The 23880-nt window shown below is 48.9% G+C and overlaps 1 protein-coding gene across 4 annotated transcripts in view; it reads left to right on the top strand.

The window, feature by feature from the left end:
- The window catches only part of COL5A1 (collagen type V alpha 1 chain), a 134806-nt gene that overhangs the window by 26862 nt on the left and 84064 nt on the right, over window positions 1–23880 (top strand). For 3 of the 4 annotated variants that reach the window (XM_042052057.1, XM_042052058.1, XM_042052056.1), the window contains exons 2-4: window positions 4702–4869; window positions 10066–10279; window positions 10860–11022. In XM_042052057.1, coding sequence (XP_041907991.1) covers window positions 4702–4869; window positions 10066–10279; window positions 10860–11022 — 545 coding nt within the window. Of the gene's footprint in view, window positions 1–4701; window positions 4870–10065; window positions 10280–10859; window positions 11023–23880 lie in introns of those variants that run through there. The other variant, XM_042052059.1, reaches the window with a different exon arrangement.

Genomic DNA, 23880 nt, shown 5'->3' on the forward strand with positions numbered 1-23880 from the left:
AAACCTCAGTCCGTAGAGATGAACCAGATGAGGACTTTTGCTCCAAATGGGAAAGGAGAAAACCTCAGTTCCTAGAGATGCTCCCAGAGATAGTCCTAAAGATGAAGATGATGAAGACCCTTTGCTCCCAGGGAAGGAGAAGGGCCTCTGTTTTTGTTTCTGAACGGCTCAACCTTAAAATTGTACCCCAAAAAACTTCAAGAGTGGACCCTCGAAAGCAGTTGCGGGAAAAGCTGCAAGTCGGGGGAAAGGACTCACACGCAGGCAGAGACTCCTCTTCCTAAATGGACTGAACAATATTTGGAAGTGGGCGGCTGTCTCGTTGTGATAATGTTTTCATAGCATGAGCAAGAAGAGACTTCTCTCTCTAAATGGACTGAACAAGGTTATTATGGAAGTAGTAAACAGACTGAACATCTTAAGGGTTGTCTTTTCACATTGTCAGTGGGAGAAGGGAGGAAGGTGGGGGGAGGAGGAGAGTTCTGAAGGTGGTATAATTTTTTTTCTTCTTTTAGGTCTGTTAATAAACTTCTTTATATTCTTTCAAGTTTGGTGCCTGTTTTGCATTTCTCCTAATTCTTATCTCACAGCAGATAAACAGTAATGAGTATTTTGGACCAAACCACTACACAGGTGTAATGGATTGAAATAAAATCCTTGTTTGTTATTGCACATATCCTGAAGGAGCAGCAGGGTTTAAGGCATCTTCTCCTCTAAAAATTTGTCTTAAAGAACAGTCAGGGGAAGGAGAGTTGGAAATGGGGTTTGCTCCTGGGCACGGGGGGTTTGGTGGGCTCAGATATCCACTGGTGGATGTTAATGCCGGCTTAAATTCTGGTTTCCTTTGGAGTTCTGGAGGGATTTTTCTGCTCTTGGCTGAGTCCAAGAGGGTGGTTTGGCTGTAGAGGTGGCAGGTGGATGGCCAGCCCAAAGCCAGGGGTTTGTGTCAAAGAATCCTGCTTGGTTTGCTCTAATATTGAAAGGAGAGAGAGAAAAAGTCTCTGTTGGCCACTGCTGGGTCAGGGCAGAGTGATAAACTTAATATCAGCAGCCTCTGATCCAGGTTTTAACAGGTGTTTAAGGAGCTGGGAATCAGGTGATCACAGAAAAGTTGTGGTTAATTGTGGTGGTGGAGGAATTGGGGATTTAATTCCTCTTTTTGCCACTGTTGGTTCCTCATTGGGTAATTCACAGAATCACCAAATCACAGAGTGGTAAAGGTCCCATGGGCAGGGACACCTTCCACCAGCCTAGGTGGCTCCAAGTCCTGTCCAACCTGGCCTTGGACACTTCCAGGGATGGGACAATCACTTTGTTCCCCATTTCCCTGGAAATGAAAAAAAGCCAGACTTCTGGCACTAATTTTTCTCCCTCTGTCCCTTCCTCCAGTGCTCTGCACCGTTATTTCTGCTCTGGGCATTGCAGAGCCTGCTCGGGCCCTGCCTTCTCTGCTGAGTTAAAATGGGAAGTCAGGCTCCTTTTCGGTCTTAATCAAGGACTTTGCAGATTGTTGGGGCACCCTCTGGTCTGATTTTGGTAAAATTTGGGGTGTTTGGGGTTTGTCTCTCTGTGTGCTGGGCATATTGACCCAGCAGGGGCTGAGCTGGTGCCTCAGGGGAGCTCTGTGCACCTCGAGCAGAGAATGTTCCTGTGTGAGATGCTGCATAGGGATGTTATTCATGACACAGGGAGTGAAAAGGAAGCTTTCATAAAGCCACAGCTCGTTCAGCTCTCGGCTGAAGGCCAAGCCCAGAGCAAACCTGTAAGAAATCCCCTGGAATTCAGTCAGTCAGGTCTCTGTCCTCCTGTGCATGGTGTCCTTGCAGCTCCTACAGGAGATTGCTGCGCTTGGATTTGGAAAAATCCCGTGGAAATAACTGAAGTCCTTGGCTGGGCAGGAGTGAGAGCTGCTGCTGTGTGCAGCTCATCTTTGTGGGCAGGGCTGGGGCTTTTCCTGCTGCTGAAATGCTGCTCCGTGATGAGGGGGCTGTGGGGCTTTGGCTGGCTCCTCACCTCCTCTCTGATTTCCAGGAGAGGTGGGACACTGGGAGCAGAGGATTCCCTCTCCTGCTGGTCACCTGCCTGCTTTTCAGTTGCTTTGTGCAGTGCCAGACTGGTTTTCTGCTTTCATAGCTCGCTCTGCCCTAATTCATCATCGTTCTGGAGGCACAGAGGATCTTCCTGGGGAATGAAGATGAATTGCCGTGTTTGGAGGCAGTGCAGGTGCCTGGATCGTCCTTTAGGGATGAGAAGTGCTGCACCAGGGCACTGGGGGTGGGTTGGGATTGCTCAGAGGGCTCCAGACAGGGGCTGGAGCTCCAAACCTGTGGCTGGTGGGCTCCTGGAGGGGTTCCAGTCCCCCGCTGAGGCTCCATCACTTCCCTGTGACCGCTGCAGGGGCACTTTTGCCCCCACAGGTAAATCCATGCAGAGGATGGATTCCTCTGCAGATGTTCCTATTCCTGCGAGCACCTCTGGATGTGCACACAGAGCTCCAACCCCCCACACCTGGCATGGGGACCCAGCTGATGTCAGGAGTCTGGAATTCACATCTCTTCCCCTTGCCTGTGCCTTTCCCCCCCTTCTCCTCCCTAAATAAATGTTGGAGGCAGCTTAGGAGCTGGCTGCTCTGCAGCTCTTGGAGCACAGGGTTGTGACTGGAAGCAAGGATGGAGTTTTATTGCATTTCGGTTGCCTGAACACGACTCAGGCTGTAGATGTGCAGGTATTTTGTGTGGAATAAAATGTAGTTGAAGGCAGCGGGAGGATCCAAGTGGCAAGGATAGCTCAGACAAACGTGTCATCCATGCATGGCCTGATGAGGATGAGGGATGAGGAAATATTCCAGCTGTTTGCTGCTCAGGCCAGGCTCCCTCAGCTCCTTTATTATCTGCACTGTTCCCTTGGCTTTGCCATGTGTTTGTAATCTCTCATGGAGGGCCCAGTTTCTCAGGATTGTGGAAACTTTTCAAAGCTGCCTAACAATGGACATCAATTTTCCGTGCAAACATTGGGCTGAGCTTATTGGTAACCAAAACTTGTGGGATTGGAAAAGGTCTGTCTGTGCTCTTTCTTCCCACTGCTGCTTGTGCTCAGTGCTCGTGGACACGGTGCAGCCCTTCCCCATGGATGCAGCCAGGTGGGATGGGGAAGAGAATCAGAAAAAGGGAGGAGAAAAAAAAGTAATTGTGGGTTGAGATAAAGGTGGTTTAATAGGTAAAGCAGGGCAAATAAAGCAAGGAATTCTTCTCCCTCCCCCTGGGCATGGAAAGCAGGGCTTTAGCACAGATAATGATTTTTTTGGGAAGACAAACACCGTCAGTTCAAGTGTCCCCCTCTTTTTCCCACTCTGCACCATGGCATGGAATATCCCTTGGATCAATGTCCCCTCCCAGCTCCTTGTGCACCCCCAGCCTGATGAAAGAGGAACAGAAAATCCTTCGGCTCTGTGCAAGCCCTGCCCAGCAGTGATGAAAACATCCCCGTGTTATCAGCCCTGTGTTCAGCCCAAATCCCAAATGCAGCCCCGTATCAGCTGCTAGGATGAGATTTAACCCTACCCCAGCCAAAACCAGTGCAGCCCAGTTTGCTTTGGGCCCTGCTGGACTGGTTCATGTTTCTGACACCATTTGGCTCCAGCTACCGAGTCAAAATTCAAAATAATTTCATTTAAGGGTTTAAAGTCAGGTCTGGCTGTTCTGCTTCTGGAGCCTCCACCTCTCCTGAGGTGAGCAAGAGCAGATTAGGAAGTTAATGAGATGCAGATTCAGAAGCTAACGAGATGCTTCACTTGCATGACTTAATTGATGTCCCAGAGACCTGAACATCTGGAGGTGAAGCTGCTCTGCCTGTGCTGGTGTGGGATGTCAGGCAAGGTCTCCTCATTAATTAAAACCTCAGGATCGGAGCCTAATGGGATGTGAGTGAGGAAAGGAGCCTTTTGCTGCACACCATGAACCAAAACTCAGGTTTTTTCCCTTTTCTGTAAAGCACCTGTGGGGTTTTGGCCATCCAGCTGCACACTTGGGTGCACTGGTGGCTGTGCAGGAATCCTGGTGTCATGGGATACCTGAGGAATACCTGGTGGCAACTGCCTGGGCTTGAGCTGCCTGAGGAGGACTTGTGCAGCATCTTTGCCTCCTCGCCTTGCTTCGTATCCCAGAACGTTCCTTGTGGGTTTTCCTGTCATCCCAGCCACTGTGGGTTCGTGTGTGATTGTTTTGCCTGATCTCTGTCCCTCGAGGGAGCCTTGCTCAGGTGTTTGCTTCCAAATAACTTTTTGCTTCAACCACCTTAAGCCAAAAGAACGGGAAGGTTTGTATTGGTGTGGTGGGAAGTGCTTGGTTTAAAGCCTTTCCCTCAGATCAGGAATTTCCTGCCTGGTGCTTAATCTTCAGGATGTACCTGAGTGATGGAGGCTGGGTGAAGACATCCAGGACAATCCAGCTCCTGGGACAAACAGGGCAGTGCGTTCTGCCCCCTGCCCTGGTGCAGACAGCTGCTCTGCTGCTCCTCTCTGCCCTGAATTAGTGCGTTTGACCACGGCCCAGCTCTGCAGCTGGCATTAACCTTGTATTGAAAGCAGATTTCAGCTGGCTTTAAGGCTGTGGTGATTGATTTGTGTGTTGCAAGGCTGATTTGGAGCCGAGCAGTGCCACTCCTGTTGTCTCCTAATTCTTCTTTCTCCTTTTCTGTTTGCAGCTGAACCCGCAGACCTCTTGAAGGTGTTAGATTTTCATAATTTACCTGACGGTATCACAAAAACCACAGGGTTTTGCACAAGCAGAAGATCTTCAAAAGAAGCAGACGTTGCTTACAGAGTAACAAAAGATGCTCAGCTCAGTGCCCCGACAAAGCAGCTGTATCCTGGTGAGTCCAGCTTTTTCTTTATCCCATGGAAGTGTCTGATCCTTTTCTCTGTGTAATTCCTTCATTTCCCCAGCGTGTTTGCAGTGGCTGTGCTGTTTCAGGGGGCTGCAGATCTCCAGCCACCAAATAATATCCTTTTATCACTGTGTCTGCACGAGGTGGTGGCTGTCACTGCACAAGATGTGGCCAGTGCCACATCTGCTCCCTCCCAGACTGGAAAGTTCCTCCTCCTCATTCTCACAGGGTGACACCCAGCTGGGGACAGAGCCCTAGAGGAGGCAGAGGAGCACAGGCTGTGTTTTGTTCAGTGCCTGGGGAGTGCCAAGCACAGTGGGGTCTGGTTCTGGGGCTGTGGTGTCTCTCCTAACACAAATAATCACCACATAAAAATAACAGGCTGTCCCACAGGAACAGATGTCCCGAGGAAAGTTGTTTGAAGGGATGGGAGGCTCGTTAGAGGAAGGCACAAAGCCCTTGAGGAGCACTGACCATTTTATTGCTGCCTGAGTTGAATTTTTCAGGCCATGGCATAATCACTACAGAGTCAAATGTGTTCGTGAGAGGAAGCTGTGGACCCAAACTTCTCCCTGCCTGAGAGATGCAGTCACCACCCAAATCCTTCCTTCCCAAGCCTTCCAGGTGTCCCTGTTTCACCTGGGGGAATGCTGGGATGCTGGAATCAGGCATGGCAGGACTTGGTTTGGTGAGAAAAGTGCCTTTGCTGAGGCAGGTTTGGCAGGAGGCAGAAAGGAGCTGCTTGTGCCTCCTGTGGGAGGCAGGAGGGGATTTAGGCAAGGCAGGCACACACGTCCTCCCTCAGTGCTTGGGAGGGGATGAATGGATTGGCTAAATCCGAGCTAATGGGCTGTGCCACCAGCAGTGCTTCTTAATTAACCAGGGCATCCATCAGCCCCAGCCTGGCAGAAGCACAAATCAAGACTTTGAGGCTGGGCTGGGGATGTGCTTCCAACCCTCCCCTCCTGCAGTTCCCTCGTTGTTGAGGTTATTTTCAGGCTTCATTATTATCCTGCTGTGACAATAATTACATTTAATCCGTGGTGAGCAGGAGCACAGGCTGTGTCTCACCTAAAAACTCAGCCTGACCTGGAGATAGAGGAGTGCACCATGTGTCAGGCTGGACATCATTGCAAGGCCAACCCTTAGCAAAGGAGCTGCTCAGTCTGGCCTAAAGCTGGGTTTAAGTGTCTGCAGAAGGGCAAACCAGACCCTAAATTTGGCTTTATTGCTGCCCAGGGCAGGAAAGTTCTATCTGATCACAGATAATTTCACAACTGCACAGGTTGTGCCTTCATGTCACGTTCCTGAAATGAGTTAGAATTTTAGGCCTGGTGTCTGCAAGCTCAAAAGTGTTCAAAGGAAATGGTTCCAGTTTGGAATATCCAACTGGAGTGGATCTGAGAGCTTGCCAGCAGTTTCTGTAGCTACTGTGGAGTCTTGCCTGGTCATTTTATGTAACAGAAACCAGCAAGAAGTGAAGATGTAAAAACAAGGCTGGAATATTCTGGCTGATTATTTAACAAGGGGATTGGATCACAGCAGCTCTGACCTAGGGAACTCAAGCATGGAGAACTGAACCCTGGTCCCAGCAGGGAACTGGATCCTGAGAGAACTGAATCCTGGTCCCAGCAGGGAACTCAGCATTGTAGAAGATTTTCTTGGTTGTCTCCTACCTTGTTACTTTTATATCCTCACCCTCACCGAGTTCTTGGCTTGCATCTTCCTCGGGTGAGAAGATCTGGATGGAGCAACTTTTCCATCATTTCATCACCTGGGCAAGCACGGGGTGTTTGAAGCAGCTCAGTCCCCCTGGAAACTTGCAGAGTCATTGAGGCTTCTCTGCTGCTTGCTCAGGAAGTAGGGAAGAGCCAAGCGAAGGACTCCCAGTGTTTTCCAGCAGATCCACGGATGTTTCCTCATCTCCTTCCCAAGATGTGACTTCAGCTCCCGCCCCCAAATGAGAGAGGGGATAAAGATAACAAAGTAATTGCAGGGCAGCTTCCCAGGGGAATGTGGTTTTAAGGCTTTTGTGTCACCAGGAGGGTGGGTCGGAGCAGAACTTTCCCTCTCTGCTCTGGAGCACCCTTGGCAAATGAGCTCTGCACAGAATATTTTGTGCTAATTAGAAGTTGCTGCTTTTCTAAGATGTAATTTCATGGGCTTTGCATTCTGCTGCCACAGCCATCAAAGCAAGATGTATGTGTGTGTGTGTGTGTGTATATATATATATATATAAAACTTGTTCTTTCAAGCTCAAAAGAGTGAGAAAAATCTGCTGAGATGCTTTTTGCCCCAGCTCCCTAAAGAAGTCCTGCTTCCCAGCAAAATCTGTGCTCTTCCAGGAGAAACAAGGAAGGCCAGGGTTTCAGTGGCAGCCAGCAAAATGTCATTTGTGTGCTCCCATCAAATTTGCAATTGTCATTTGCCTTCTCAGAAATCTCTGTTAGAGCTCGAGCAGTCACCCCTGAGGAAAACAGGCCATTGCACAGTTGAGAGTCTCCTCAGATGAAGGAAAAGGCCAGAAATTGGTGACACCATTGGAAAACAGCTTTCCTTTGAAGGGGAAAACTTTAAAGGCTCTGGAAATGCCACCTTCTTGCTTTGTGTTTGTGCCAGGAATGGGATCAACTCCCTGCTTTTCCTGATTTTTGCTATCCAGCAGCTCAAGCTTTCCTGCCCTTCCCAGATCAGGAGCAGGACTCTGTTTTAGGCTGTGTTTGGGTATGCCTGGATTAGGAGGAAGGTCACAACTTGCCCTGTTCAGAGCCCACGAGGTTGTACAAGAGCCTTTAACCGTGCTGCTCGAGAAAGAAGAGGCTCAGCCTCACTCCGGCTCATCCATTGGAGCATCCCACAGATTCAACCGTGCCCACCCTGGAGCTCCTTCAGCTTCAGCAGGACTGGGGGCTCCCCCCCATGCTGCTGCCTTGCAGGAGGTCCCTTGGAGCAATTTTGAAAGGCTTTGGCCACAGGGTGGGAGGGGGATGCCGAGCCAGAGCCCGCGCTGGTGCAGCGCTGGATGCACAGCATCTCACAGCGTGAGCTTGTTTGAGGAGTGAATCAAAGAGGAGGACTCCATCCCAAAGCCTTTGTTGGAGGGATGTCTCCATTGTTTTGGAGGGATTTGGGTCAATTTCTCCGTGCTTGGTGTATTTATGATGATGTATTTATCAGTATTGGGGTGGGTGGGGATGTGCTTTCATCCATCTTGCAGCAGCCTGGGTCATTTCTGGCTCTGACAGTGCAGGCATTGTTATTTTGCCAGGACAGCAGAGCAGTAACAGAGTAATGTCAGCTATAATTCATCCATTATGATTATTTGGGTTGAGAAACTCACATCACCATGGAGACATTTTGATAATAATGAAAAAAAAATTAAAAGCAGCTTTTTAATGAGTTGGCAGCTTGTCCGAGTTGAAAGGTACTGTATTGTGGGTTCCTAATGAAATTTTGGACATGAACTATTTTACATAAAAAGCCCAAATCTGTAGGCTGTAATTGGAGCCAGGAAGGCATATGGTCCTCTCTCAGTGCTCCAGGAGGGTTTGTGCACAGGGGAGGGGGATAAAGCTCAGGGCATCCAGGGGGAGGCACCAGAATCGGGTGCTGCTTTTGCCAAATATCCGGGGCTGTGTCCTGGCGATAAATCAGGCTATAATGGCATTTAATTCCTGACTGGGAGGCCTCTCTGCAGACTGCTGCTTTCTGCTGCTTCCCAGATGTTATTTACCCAAGGTGAGGGGGGTTAACTTGCTGGAAAGGTATCCTCAGTTATCTCCCTTTGCTCTGTAGCAGTTCTGGTTTTGGTGCAGCTCCTGCCTCATCCCCTTCCTTGCTGAAGGCAGATAAATACATTTAAAACATTTCCTTCCTAAAAATTTAAGCACCTCCCAGGCAGAAGAGGAGGAGGATGAGCTCAGGACCTCTGTGTTTGAACTCCAGCTTTGCTGTGGTGCCAAGAACTCCCCACTGCCACGTTCCTCATCCCCTCCCTGAGTCAAATCCCCCTGGGATGCCATCTAGGAAAAATCTAAAGTAGTGAAGAAAATCTATTTGAAGCTTCTGGGCACTGAGCTTGATGCTTTTTGTGGTTTATTTGGCTGCACATCTGCAGTTTAAACGGGATCCCTGTGTCCCCTGGGTGCCACCAGTGCCACACGTGTCACAAACCCCACGGTGGGGCTGCCCCACTTTGCTCTGCCCTGCTGTGCCTGAAGATTTCTCCAGAGGTACAAAGCAATCCTTGTTTTGGAAAGCCTGGACCTCCAAGAGGAGATTCCCTGCAAGGCCCATGCTCTGAAATGCAGCATCTGAGGGGGTTGTGTGTATAATTTGATCAAGAAATCTTCTTTAGGAGTGCTCCTGGTGGTTTTTAAGCTGCCCTGTTTGGGGTGTGCATCCAGGATTTTCAGTCTGGGCACATTTTTTTCGGTCTGAGTGGCAGAGAAAGCCAAACAGAGGAGTTTGGGTTTCTGCAAGAGGGTGATGCCCAGATTGACTCGAAACTGTAGATGTGTCTGTCTGGCCTTGCAGATTGACCATGTACTGACAGGATTTCATGGCTTTAATCCTGAAAACCTTGCAGAAATAAAGACAGAAATCACCTGTGATCAGACCCAGTTCTTTCCTGAGAGGAGAAAAAGGCAGGAAATGAGATGCTGTTTAATAAGTAAACAAATTAGCATTTTGTACTGATTGCCAGATTTATTTCCTTTCTCAGATTTTTTTGTGTGTGTCCACAGCAACCCTGAAAGCCAAAACCACAAATTCCTCTGTTCTCATCTGGAGTGGACAAATCCTGATGCAATTCCCTACTCCCTTAAACAAAACCCTTCAAGATTGTGTTGATGCTTGATTTCCTCTGTCCCTTTGGCATCTTAAGTCCATTTGGAGCCCCCCCCAATGATGTACATAACAGAAAGTTTTTGCCTTGTCTCCTAAAAAGCTTTAGGGGAGCTTCTTGAGGAAGGGTTGGGTGCAAATAATACAAATTTAAGCCAACTTTTGTAGAATTTCTGTTTCCTCAGCACAGGGGTTTCACTCCAGAGTATCTGGGGAAAAGCCAGATCTTCACCTGGCCCTGTATAAATTTTGAGGGCTGCTGATGTTGCAGACTGTTCATGTAGGGATTGATTTTTTTGAGGAAGCCTCACTAACCTCTTTGCTTTTCCACTCCAGCTTCCCCCTTCCCAGAGGACTTCTCCATTCTAACCACTGTAAAAGCGAAGAAAGGAGGTCAGTCCTTCTTGATCTCAATTTACAATGAGCAAGGGATCCAGCAAATTGGTGTGGAGTTGGGTAGATCTCCTGTATTCCTGTATGAAGACCATACAGGAAAGCCAGGCCCAGAAGACTATCCTCTCTTTAGAGGCATTAACCTAGCAGATGGCAAGTAAGTGACATTTTGTGCACCAAGGAAAAAACAGTTCGTTGTTTGTATGGATGCCAGCATGTTGAACGTTGTGTAAAAGAGGAGTCATGCCTGTAGAAATGTGTTTGCACACCCCTGGCTGCTGACAGGTGCCCCAGTCTGTCATTTTGGCCTTCAGTGGATTCATTTGACATCTGTAAGAATTGTAAATGAGCAATCAGTGCCGCTGTCTGGTACTTGTGGGGATAGGAACATTGATTTTGCTGCGAAGGGCCTTAAAAATAAATCAGTTGGTCGTGCAAAACCCACGCTGAGGCTTGTGCAGGGCTTAAAAAGAGGGTGGAAAAGGGAGTCATCTGTGTGGTGTTTATCCCTGCTTCTTGCTGAAGCCAGAACTGGCCCTCTCCTGCCTGACTTGGAGGGATGAAAGCTGTCACTCAGCATTTCTCTTGCCAGTGAACCCTTTAGGCTCACCTCAAAGAGGATTTCCACGAAGGTTTGCAGAACGTCAGTCCCTGAAAGTTCATTTTTGTACAATCATTGCCTTGTTCTGCAAAGCCCAGGGCTCTGCCTGACCCTTCTGCGGGCTGTGTTCTCACAGGTGGCACCGAGTGGCTCTGAGTGTGCAGAAGAAAAACGTCACCTTGGTTCTGGACTGTAAAAAGAAAATCACCAAGTTCCTGGACCGGAGCGAGCATCCCATCATCGATGTCAACGGCATCATCGTGTTCGGCACCAGGATATTGGATGAGGAGGTCTTTGAGGTGAGCCATGGCAAAGAGCAGCTCTGGAGGCGTTCCACGGGGATGATGAGAGACTTCCAGCTCATTTTTGACATTTTTGTTGGGTTTTTGCATAGCAGAACGCTGTTGTTTGTAATTCTGAAGTTTTTATTTTGACTTTTCGCAGTAAGGATGAAAACTGGGGGCCGGGTGACCTTGTTGGAGAGAGCTCCTCTGGTTGTCTGGTTTCAAGGCCTTGCTGGGGTTCTAGCCCCTCTCTGCACTGGGATTTTGTAGCTCTTGGCACATTTAGCCTGGGAAGGGCTCACGAGGTTTTCATTCATTGCCGTGCTGGGATTTAGAGCTGCAGGGGCAGCGAATGAAGGCTGAGGGAAGCAGCTCCCCCCCAAGTCCCAGTTCACTCTTGGGCTGTAGGAATTTGCTCTTTTTCCACACATTGGCCATGGATTCCTGGTTCTTTTGCTCCATGACACGAGGGGACTCTCCTTGACAGCTTGGGTGGCAGCCCTGTCACCTCCCACACTCTGCTTCCAAAGGCAAAGCAAAATCCTGAGGGGTGGGCTGTTCCCATGAGCTCCTGTGATGGAAGCAGAGAGGCAGAGCATTATTTATAGACAAGGTACAGATGGGAGAAGCTTTTTCCCACTGTTCAGCAGCTTGTTTAATGTATGCATTTCCCTGGCAAAATCAACTTCTGTGCTCTGCTGCACTTGTGAGACTTTCCTGGGGATGACAATCCCGTTCCTGATCTTTCTCGTGAGCTGGAATTGCTTCCTAAAATCACCACCGAGTGCAACGGGGTGTAAACCAAGCCCTATCGATCTCCAGCTCCTCATTTTTATGGAATTTAGGTGAAGGAAGAGCTGGGTCTCCAGGGTCTCCCCAGCCCAGCAGAGGGATAGGGAATATCTCCTATCCATGGCTAATTAGAGCCATAGCAAAGCCAGTTCTTGTCTGCATTTTGCTGCCACTCAGAGGGAAAGTTCCAGTCTGTTTAATATTACCAACATCTGGGAGCTGGCCTGCTGTAAACAGAGCAGGAATGCATGGGCTGAATATTTCTGCCAAAGTCCCAGTTACAGAGGGAGGGCTGGATCTCAAAATTGTATTAAATTAAGAGACGTTCCCTGGGAAGTCGAACAATTAAAATGGAAAGTAAAAGCTGGGTTTAGTGGGTACTGGAGTGTCTTCTGCAAGTGTTGGACGTTCTGCCAAATATTTCAGCATTGGATGCTGTGTTTTGAGCTGTTACATGAAGGGGTGAGTTCTTCTCCAGCTCAGGTCCAGTAGATCCAGTTAAAGGAATTGGTGTCACATCCAGGCTGGATGAAAAACGTGCACTTTGTAAAATAACAGGATTTCCATAGCTGCCCCTGAAATTTGGGGTATTCCCAGGTGGCCTTCAGGGCTCACCTGACTTTGGGACAGCTGATTCCTCTGCCAGGAAGGGAATTGAATCCAGGTGTTGATGGGTGGAAGTGCTCTCCCTGCTCCTCTTTTAGCCTTTTCCGTGGCCATGGCTCCCTTGCTGAAAAGGCCTTAAACTCTGAGGGGCTGTGACACCTCCTCAGTTTTGGGAGGGAAAGGATTCTCTTGCCTGTTCTGGCTCTAAGCTGCAGCTACAAGATCTTGCTGGCACTTATGAGAACTGGCTAATTAGAAAATACTCTTTTTTCTTTGTCTTACATGTACTGATATTATACAACATGGATAAAAACCCCCTCTAGTTCTGATCTTTATCCTTTATTTTTTTTGGTCACCCTCCTCACACAGTCCTCAAGACCCCAGCAGCTTTCACTGGGGTAGAATAGGTTTTCTGAAGGCAGTGGACTAGAACCTAATTTCCTTCATATCTCAGCAACTTCATTTCCTTTGCCTCCCCCCTTCTCCTTTCTGCGAGGCTAAGCAGAAACTGTGCAGGCAAAGCCTCAGAACAATGGGGAAAGGGTGTAAGCTGTGAAATTTATGAATTCCTGGAAAGCTGAGCTTTTCTGGAGCACATGCAGGAGATGAAGGTGCTGCTGTCCCCCAGGAGCTGCTCTGCAAAGCCCAGCTAACGAGGTTTTCTGCATCTATGGGTTTGCCAGGCTCTGATGAGTTTGTCACTTTTGCTGGAAATTAAAATAACCCAGTGAGGTGGGAGTGGGATTGGAGACAGCTCTGGGATTGGCTGTGTCTCAGCACAAGAGCTGTAAAGCAGTGGGAATTCACATCCTCCTTGTCAGGACTGAAACCAAACCAACCCCAAACACTTTTTGTTTTGCAAGTTGTAATTATTGAAGGGCTGGCCCTGGCTGGGGTTGTGAGGGGAGCAGCTCGAGAGCCCGGATGGGAACTTCCTCACTCATGTTCTGCTGGGGAAAAAAAAAAACTAAAAAAATTTAAAAAGCCTGGCAGGAAAGGTTAGAGGAGTTTCAAAATATTTCTCTAGCAAAACATTCTTCCAGTGGAAAAATGACTTCCTCTCATTAAAATTCAATTAGCTGGGAGGCTGTGTGGGTCTCTGTACGAGCACTGGGGAGGGTTGAAAAGGGGCCGAGCCCCGAGCCCAGGTTGTACAAGTTGAGTTTTGTGCTGGGTTTGTTGTTCAAAACAGGAGTTTTCAAATGGCAGGACGGGCTCTTGCAGGGTTGGGAAGTTGGGAAGTTTCAAGCTGTGCCTGGGTGAGACTGCAAAGGGATTTTTTTTTGCAGGGAGAGAGGGAAGGACAAAAATCCAGCCCGTGGTGGAGGATAAACACCTTCCCTGCTGCAGGCAGAGCTGTTCTGTGGTGCAGCAGCACTGGGGGAAGTCAAGACACGTCAATGTGCCTCAGTTTTAGAGGGAAAAGGTGCTCCTTTTAATGTGCTTTTCTTTAAACATGAATTAAAAACAAGTCCTGGTGGTTGAGTGTAGGAATGGAGAGAGGGGGAAGCTTGGGAAAGCTTTTTCTTTCACAGAAAAAAAAAGGCATCTTCAGCCTGAAACCCAGGGATACTTCCCAAAACACCCCAGTGATGCCCATTTTCTGCCCATGGGCTCTCACAGGAGCCACGTCTCAGTGCTGGATCCCAGCAGGGAGCAGGGCAATCCCATAACCCACAGCTGGAGGATCTTTGTGTGGGGAAAGCGCTGCCCAAAGTCTGTGGTAGGGAAATGTTTCCTTCTCTGGGCTGGATGGGGTGAACTTAACCCCATTTGTGGGGGAGGTTGGAGGCATCTCAGGTAAGAAGTTGGCTAAGAAATTTGGTTTGTGCAGTGAGGAGGTGCCCAGCCCTGGTTTTCTGCTCTGTGTTACTCCAGCGGTGGCCTGATGAGCAAAAGGAGCTTTGTTCAGACCTTGCTGTTGCCTTTTCCTCCTGGATTTCCCATTTTGCCTTCCGATTTGCCAGTCAGGGACTATCGTGTGCTGATAAAAGTCTTGTACAGCCCCTGGCTCCAGGGCTGGAGTTGGCATCATTAAATTGTGGTGTGGACATGAGTAAAAAATTGAGTAGGTTATGGCTAAACTGCTGAGGACAGCCTAGGAACAAGTGGCTGCTTTTGCTGCCGATTATTTTTGGTTCATCTGCGTAAAATTTTGCAGTGTTGTCCCACAAGTTAAGTGGGGTTTTGACCCTCTTGGTTCGCAGCAGTGCCTGGAGTGGCTGAAATGACTTTTCTCACGTGTGGAAAAGCTCAGAGCATGAATATATTGCTTTTTAAGGTCACTTCTGGCTCCTTTAGAGACAAGAGGAGGTTATTTTATGCAGCTGAGTGCCATAACTGTGTCTCAGTGGTGCAGTTGGTGCTGTAAAACCCAAAAAAGTGGATTCCTCTGATCTCAGCCACCTGTGGCCAGGAGGGGCTGACAAAAATTGTGCCAAAGCCCGTCCTGGGACGGGACACAGCGCCCTGGAGGATGCTGAAAGATGCTGCTTTTGATTCCCTCTCCTCCTTTGTGTTGTTTTGACTTTTTTTTGAAGACCACGAGTGAAATCAAGACATCAGAAATGGAGGGAAAACAATTTGGGATGAGCCAGAGAGGCCGGGCAGGGTGCCAGAGGTGCTCTTAGGGCTGCTGAGAGTTGCAAGGCACCACAGGACAAAGCAGGACAGACACATCAATGCTCCAGCCCAGACATTGGGGCCCTTCAGGTGCTCTTGGGGTTGAAATGCCTCCTCTCTTTTCATCTTGGGCCTTGTTTACACTTAAAAACCTCAATTATCCCTGCGCTTGATAATCCCAGATTTCATTTCACTCTCGTCAGGCCTTTCTCCTTCCCTTCCCATGCTCTTGGCTGTGCTGTTTTCATCTCTGGAAAGGGCTTTTAAAGTTTTGTAGGTTGTTCTACTCTGAGCTTGCAATGTTGGATCAAAAGCTTTTGCTTTAGTGGGAGGGGTAGAAATGAAGGCACCTTTTTATACATGTGGGTGCATTTTTAGGGTGGTTTTTGCTGTTTTTGAGGATGGAGAAGTTTCAGAGCCTTCTGTTGCAAGCAGATCTGTTGTTAACACATCAAACAACTCCAGGAGGAGATTGACTCTCTCTCTACTCCCAGGATTGATGTGCTGGGGTGCAGTGAACTTGGAGAACTTAAGTTGGACTTTTCTCAGCTCCCAGGGACAACCCATGGGAGCCTCAGGTCTAAATCCACGTCTAATTCACATTTAGACCAAATTTTGCCTCAGCACCTCTGTCTTGGCTGTTCCTGGTGGCAGGAAGGTCCTGTGCAAACATCAACAGCAGTGCCAAGGTATGGGGGGACACTTGTGATAGAGGAGAAGCAAGAAATTCCTCAATTCAGGAGGAATTTCTTCATGGAAAGGGTGCTCAGGCCTTGGGAAGGGGCTGCCCAGGGAGGTTTGGAGTCCCCGTCCCTGAAGGTGTCCAAGAAACCCCTGGATGTGGCACTCAGGGCCCTGGTTTGTGACCAGGTGGGGACCAGGCACAGCTTGGACTCGATCTTGGAGCCTTTTCCCACCTAAATAATCCTGGAATTCTGCAATCTTCAAACCAGCAGCATTCCAACAGCTCCCCTGAGCTCAGTGAGGCTCCTCATGAGCTCAGAGTTGGACCCATCACGTCCCACAGGATCTAGGCTCAGCCCAGAGGCTCGGGAAGGAACGGGAAAAGCTCAGATTTATGAAGTTGTTGTTAAACTTCAAAAAAATACATTTTTAAAAATTAGCGGGTTTTGACTAACCTGGATTTGTCTGTCAGGATGCACCACGGATCCATGTTCCCATTTCTTTTTCCCTGCCTTGGCAGGCTGCTTTCAGCAGGTAATTTACAGAGCTGGCTGCCTGCTCTGCTGGCCCTGCCAAATCTGATTTCACCTCCTTTGCTGCGGAGCCTTTCAGGGAGTGCACAGAGGGGATGTTTTACACCACCACCATATACCACGGTGTGAGAGGATGGAAAATAAAACCTCCTGAGCCAGCATTTAGGGATCTTTATTGAAGATGTCTGTAGCTTTCCCCAGTCTCCTAATAATTCTCCATTTGCTCGCTGCTTTTCTCGTCATTCCTTCTGCTTTGCCTTTTTTTTAAATTTTTTTTTTTTTATTATTTTCCAAAGGATCCTCTTTAAAATGGTGCACTTGAGACATATGGATGAAATCACAGCTCTGGGCTCTTCCAGGAGAGCAGTGCTGCCTAGAAAATGTCTGCAATTACTGAGGATTACGCCTCTGGATGGGTTTGCAATTAACGGGGAGGTTTTTGGTGCCAGAGTCCAAGCGATGCAGTCGATTTGATCAAAAATGTGAAATTTGGCCCCATTTGGCAGCTCCTCAACCACAGCATCACCTTACACAGGTGCCCAGGGACGTCATCTGGTTTTATCAGGGAGGAAGGGGCAGCACCTGGGCCAGAATAAGAATTGCAAACCAGCTTGTAAAAGTGACTCGGGGCTTTCATTTCCACCCCAAACTGGTGCTGGCTCCTCTGACCCCTCACTGCCAGGTGCCAGCGAGGAAAGTGAGAGCCTGGGTGGAAACATCAGCTGGATTGTTTGCATACACTCTGCTGAAACTCTTGTTTTTCATTTAGATTCGCTGGGTAATTGCAGGTTCAGCCATCTGGCCTGCAGTCAGGCTTGGTGACTGGGTCAGGCTTGCCTGTAATGATGGAGTTCTGTTAGTCATGATTACAAAATACCCTTTTTTTTTATTATTTTTGGGTTGCTTTTTCCGTGGTTTTTTTGTTATTTTGTTTTGTTTGGGTTTGGTTTTTTTTTTTTTGGTTTGGTCAGTGGTAAATTCCATTTCATAAACTGCAAAAGCAACTGCATTGGCATGTGTGGCTAATTAGTGCAGTGTGCTGGTATCAAATGCCTGCGGGCCTTTGATAGCTTACAAAGCACTTTATTGTTCAAACAGATCATAAAAGAGCTTTTATTGATGTTTAAAACACTCCTGCAGTCTATCATTTATCTTCACAGAGTGCCAAGTGAAACATCAGCCTTAGGAAGCTGCATGGCCTCAGAGCTTCTTAGAGTTTGTCCAGATTTAAGGCCCAGCTCTAGGAGGACTCTGGTCTAGGCCCATGGCAGGGGTGGAAAAGATGAATTTTAATGTCCCTCCCAACACAAACCAGTCTGGAATTCCATGATTTGGACAGTTTTTGGCCCAGGATGGCACTGCTGAGGATTTTGTTGGCAAAGGGTGGGAAATGCTGAGGAGATGGGGCACTTAGGCCTGAAAATCCAGGATTAATGCTCTCTGGGAATTCCTGGTGGAGGACATGGGAGTTCATCCCTGTGAGGAGCCACTGACATCCTGCTGCTCCTGTTGCTGGGATGTGCCAGTGGAAAAATCAACACTTTTTTTGTGATTATTCCTCCAAGAAGCAGTTGGTAGCCCGATGGTTGGGTACCAGGGGCTCCTGCAGGCGAGTTGGTTCAGGGGAGCGTTTTCCAGAGGGAACGGGCTGGGATGCTGAGGGGAAATTGGGATCTGCCATGAGTGGGGATGCTGCAGGACTCTCCATCCCTGCTGTTCTGGAGGGCACAGGCAGTTTGTGTCCCCTTTCCCTTGGCCTGGGGTCCCTCCTGCAAAAAAATCAGAGGAAAACCAAGCGATCTCTGGGAAGCAAAACTCATCCTTTGGGAGCAATTTCCATCCCCCACAGGCACTGTGGGATTTGGGGACCTGTGTCTGCTTGTTCCTGACATCCCCCTGGCAGAGGTTTAAATGCTGGCAGGCAGCAGCCCCAGGCTCGTTTGGGGTGATGGATGCTCCGAGGTGCAGGGTCATTACTCTTCCAGCCCTGGCTCCATTTGGAGTTTGTTTCCCCCCTCCTTGGGCTCAATTTCTTCCATGGAAAGTCTGAGGAGCAGGAGGCTGATTGCTGAGCCCAGACAGGCTGATGTAATGCTGGAAACCTGCTCCTCTCTCCAGTGACATCATTCCAAGGTTTGCAGGGTTGGTGTGGACAGAGGGGGATCTGCAGGGACAAGGATGGAGTTTCAGGAGCAGAACAGGTACCACAAACGGATTTGGGAAGGAGCAGCAAATGGATATGTTTGGGAAAGATGATTTTCCTCAGCTTGAGCAGGGGGGAAGAGCCAAATCCTTGTGCTTTGGGGGAGAAGCTTCCAGCTGAACGTTTTTGGCAGCATCCCTGAGCAAGATGGAAAAGGGATTTTTGGGAGCGGAGCGTGACAGGGTGCCCTGGCCCAAATCAGGGCACGTTTCCCTTCCCTGCTCACTTGGGAACCTCGTTCTATGTGGGAGGTTATTCACCAATTAGTCCTGTTTGCCTAAAAGTGAATGTTTTGCAGCAGAAGCCTGTAAATAAGAAAAAATCCTCTTCTATTTGCAAAGGCAGGGATGGATTTGCATTGTTGCAGTGAATTTATAGGAAGTAAAGGCTCATCTGAGCCAAACCCTGGGAGCTGGAGGAAGAAGATGATGAGCACAAGGATGTGAAGCTGGTCAGGGTTTGTGTCCTTGTCAGCCTGGTGCTGCTCAAGCTGCTGTTTCTCTGAAATTTCAGCCTTTTTTGCTATTTTCCTGCCTTTTGCCACTTCTCTGAGGGAGGTTTTCCTGCACCAGGGCAGAGTAAAAACCCATCCCAACCTAAAAACCTCTGGGCTGACTCTGTGTTCACCCCCTTCCCTCGTCACTCAGGCCTGAACAAATGAAACACATGTTCCTCACACATGGTGAGGTCTTTCTATTCCTTTTTTTTCCCATTTTTCTCCTTTTTTTTGAGGTAGTCTGGGCTGCCTGCCAAAACCCAAAGGAAAATCCAAGCCCACTCCAGACATCCCCAACGTGCAGGTGCAGTGCTCACTCTGACAGAGCCGAGCGGGCTTAAATGGAAATGTTCCCAACAAACACATCCCCCCGGGATGGGAGCTGGAAGAGGGGATTCCTAATGATTTGTGCAGAAGATTGGATGGGGATTGGGGTGTCTGGGAGTTTTCTATCCCCTGCAAGAACATGGAAAAAAAGTCCCTGAGCGTGGGCTCGTTGTTCTGCACACGCAGCCAGCGCTGGCTGGGGTTCAGGAGGTCAGACCTGCTTGAACAAACAGAGCTTTGGCCACTGCAGGGAGAAGTGTGGGGGAAATCGGTGCTGAATGTGACTTTTGGGCACTGTTCTCTGTTCTGGGATGGCTGCAAATGCTGCAGGGTTCTCCTGAGGCTTTGATGCCTCGCAGGAATGAATTTATCTGCAGGTTTTGTTTGCCCTTCTCCCAGCTTCAAGTTCAGAGCGGTGAAATCTGGTCTGGGGATGCTCAGGATGATGAAATCCGAGCTCTGGGGATGCTCAGAACGGTGAGATCTGAACTGTGGGGATGCTCAGAATGGTGGGATCTGAGCTGGGGATGCTCAGAATGGGGAAATCCGAGCTGGGGATGCAGAACCTCCACACTACATCCACTCCTGTTCCTTCATGGGTTTCCTTTGGAGAACCTCCTTTCTGGGATGAATTTCACAGCTGATTTTCAGGCCCCACGGTGCACAAACCCAGCTCCCTTCCTTGGGATGAAAATTTGGAGCACTATTCCATGGAACTATGCAGATTTTTATGCTTAAAAAAATCACAGAATATCCTGAGCTGGAAGGGACCCACCAAAGATTGTCCAAGTCCAACACCAGGGCAAGATTTTAATTTTTTTTTAATGCTGAATTAGAGGTGGCAGATGCTGCATGGAATAAATGAAACACAAATCATTTTTCACAGACAACTTGTAAAACCTCCTTGAACAAACACTTTGGGGTGTGAACATTAGCAAAGGACACATTTTAATTTCCCAGAGAAAGAGGGAGAAAGGTGTGTGGACGAGAGGTGTCACACCTATGTTTGCACACCAGCTCAGCTTTCCATCCCCAGCTCTTTCCTGAGCAGCCAGATTTCCAGGAATGGTGGGAATTAGCAACAAGAACCTGCACAAAGCCTCCTCCTCGGGTGGTCCCAGCAGGTCCATGTTCTGTGGTTGGGTGATTGTTGCCAGCCAGATGCAGGGAAATACTTTTCCAACCAAAACTTGGTGTTAAGTTCAATTTTCTGAGTGTGTCAGCAGATCTCCCCGAGCCGAGGGGGGTAATCCCACTTCTATCCCAAGATAACTCTGGCAGCCAGGTCTATTTTCCCCCCATTGCCTTTAATCCATAAAACCTGGATTCTGTGTTCACCTCCTGGGGCAGAAAACATTCCAAGTGCTGATTAAAAGCCTCTGTGCACGCAAAACGCCCTTGATCTGATCCACCTCGGTGTGGAGGAAACCTCAGGGTGGATCTTGGGGGTGGAAATCCTGTCTGTGGGGCCGAGGAAACAGCAGCTCCACTTCCAGATTAAGTGGGTGGTGAGGGAAAAAAATGGAGCAAAAAGCAAGGTTTGGGTACCTCAGGAGGCTCCAGCTGCTGTGGGATGGGAGCAGGGAGCCCTGATGTGCTCTGGAATTTAAGAGCCACCCTTTGGTACTGGGAATGAGCCCAGTTGGAACCGGATCCATCCCAAGGTCCCCTCCATCCCAAGACCTTCTGTGATCTCAGGGTTTCTTTCCTGCCCCCTCCAGTTCTGTACGAAGAGCAGCTGTTCCTCCAGTCCCTCTTGTTCACCACCTTCCCCAAATCCTCTCCTTCCCTTTGCATCCCCGACCTCCACCGTGGCCAAAGGTGGGAGTAAAACCCTCTGGATCATTGGGACCAACACCTCCCAGGCAGATTCTGCGACCCTTTTTTGCACTAAAACCCGAGCAAGTGCCTCCACTTTGGCTCAGTGAGTTCTCAGATGAGTAACTCAAGCCAAGAGCTTTGCTTTACTCCGTATTTTCCACTGTGAGAGAGACCCCCTCACAATCCACTGGTGTATCCATCCTCACGTGGGCAGCAGAATTCCTAATTTTCCAGAGATGAAAGGGAAATAAATCAACGTGAAAGCGGAGCCAGGGAACGGTGCAGAGGGGGAAGACACAAAGCAGCAGCTTTGTGCTGGGCTTGTAATGAGGGGGAATCTGTTTTTAAACTATCCCTGATGGTTCACACATATGTCATGGAAAAACAACTCCTCCAGGAAAAAGCCAGCCCTGGAGCTCCGGGTTATTGGGGGATTATTTGATTTGGATGGAGAGGGGAAACTTGGAACAGCAAGAGCAGGGCCTGGGTGAGGCGGTGACAGCAGGGGATGGGGTTTGGAGTGGGAGAAAGGCAGCACTGAAGGGAATGGTGAAGGAAATAGGGAATTGGAGCGTGTGGGCAGGTCTGCAGGAATGGGAAGCAAAGGGAAGGCCGGGCAGCCTCGAATTTGGGATTGCGTGGAGTTTTCGGAGACTGCGCCTCCTCTCCAAGGAAAACTCTGCAGTTTCCTATGGAAAAGCCTGGATAACAGGGCACTGCTCAGATCCTGGGCTGTGGATGGGGACACCAGCCTGGTTCTGGGGCTGTCTGAGCCCTTGTAAGGTGACAGCAGGACCCGGACGGTGGTGGCACAGCCTGAGGCTGGCCTGGGCTACCTGGTGCTCAGAGAGCAGTGGAGGACAAGGGGAAACGGGGCCTTGGGTTTCTTCCAGGGACTCCTAATGAATGGGGTGAGGAAAATGGAGAAAATCTCTCTTTGAGCCTGTCCTGTGGAGCGCAGGGCAGTGAGCGTGAGCGTTATTCGGGGTACCCCGCACACAACACCAGGGCAGTTCTTTCAGAATTGCTTATGGCCCCGTCCTCTCCCCATCCCAGCATTATTCACTGCCAGCTACAGGGCTGGCACGGCAGGGCACACAATGCCACCCATTCATTTTGCCCCATTCAGTTCACAGAGGCCTGGCCTGGGCTTTTGTGGGATTTTTCTTTTCCCTTTTCTTCATTTTGAAATTTCCACGCTGGACACTGAAGGTCAGGCTGACCCTCTCCTCCTTTATGTGAATGCCTTCCACAATGTGCTGGCCATGAGTTTTCCAGAGGGTCTGAATGAGGTTTTTGGGATGCTGTCCATGGGACTGAGCCTTGCTTGGCACATGGGACACTCAGGGTGGCTCTTGGGGACAGCACCGCCGTGTCACCCTGTCCCATTGCTTTGTCCTTGCATGGAAATTCCTTTTCCTGACTGTCATGATGAGGCTAAAATTGCAAAATCCCATTTTTAGGTGCTTCCTGAGTTATCCTGCTTAAGCATATCCAGGCAAGGAAACGTTTTGAGCAAGGATAAAGAGATTTTTTTTTTTGGTGAATAGTCTCGTTTGCTGCTTCAGAAGCATAATCTGACTTGATGCTTCAATTAGGGAACAAAACCACCCCGTGTGAGTGTACCTGAGCCAAATCAGCTCCTGTTGGAAAACAATGGGAAGGAACTGCTGGAAAAGATTCTGCTGAGGGGGTTTTTCACACTGGTGGTTTTGTGCAGGCTTTGGGATAGAGAATAACTTAAAGAAAGGGTAAAAAAACCCTGTGTTTGAATTCTGGAGAGGTGTCTGAGGGATAGATTTGGGGGTTTTGAGGGATCTCTTGCTATGAAGTCCCTCTCAGGGGGTGAGATTAATGTTATAAACAGATGCAGGGTGCCTTGATTAAAAAATACCTGAAAACTCACTTCTGAGCAGCTTTTAAAGCATTCCTTTCAAAGTTATCTTCTAGATTTCCACTAGGAATTTATCATCTGGAGGTGGAGAAGGAAAAAACAGCTGTTCAGGGACCACACTGTGAAGGTCTGGATGTAAAAGCAGTGACAACACAGCACATGGTGATTGTGGGGCCTCTATTCTTAGGGCCCAGGGCTGTAATTTGTGTGTAGAATGACATAAATGCTGATTTTGAGCTACCAAATGAGGAGTTCGAAGGCAGAAATCACAGAGTGCCAGGCTGCTGCGTGGTCACAGAGGGGAAAAAATAACTCCAAGGAGTGTTTGGAGAGGCAGGAATGATTCCAAGTGCTTTGTGCAGATGGAGCAGCCACTGGAAAGGCTCATCTGGGGTCACCTGGGTGGCAGTGCCAGCCCTGAATCTGCTGACAGGTATCCACAAACCCTTGGGCTCTGCTGTATCCCGTGAAATCCCTCTGGAATCTGGCTTAGCTGAGGCCTGGACACGCTCCCTTTCCTCCTCCATCTGTCTTGGGGCTGGAAAATTGAGGAGAACGGGGTTTTTTTTCCGTGTATAGGCACAAACCGCTCATTTTGTGGTGCCTCAGCTCATCTTTTTCCAGCGGCTGTGGGAATTGGGAAGCTCAGAGATGCTCTGAGATTAGTCAGGCCTAGATTCCTTCTAATTTGTGTCTCGTGGTTGCCTCAGCTTCTGGTAGGGACATTAAAGGGGTGGTGGGGACATTAAAGAGCTGTTTTGTGCGTGCCTGGATCCGATCAGATGAGAGCTCACCACAGACAATGCTCTGGGATGATTTCTTTGCCTGAGCTGTCTGTTTCCATGACATTTATGGCAGTTTAATTACCCTGAGCCTCTTTTCCCTGTCAGAAGTG

This window comes from Corvus kubaryi, unplaced genomic scaffold (genome assembly GCF_017639235.1).
Source record: "Corvus kubaryi isolate FWS band 111438036 unplaced genomic scaffold, C.kubaryi_AGA036_p1.0 78, whole genome shotgun sequence".
In the NCBI taxonomy this organism is placed as follows: Eukaryota; Metazoa; Chordata; class Aves; order Passeriformes; family Corvidae; genus Corvus; species Corvus kubaryi.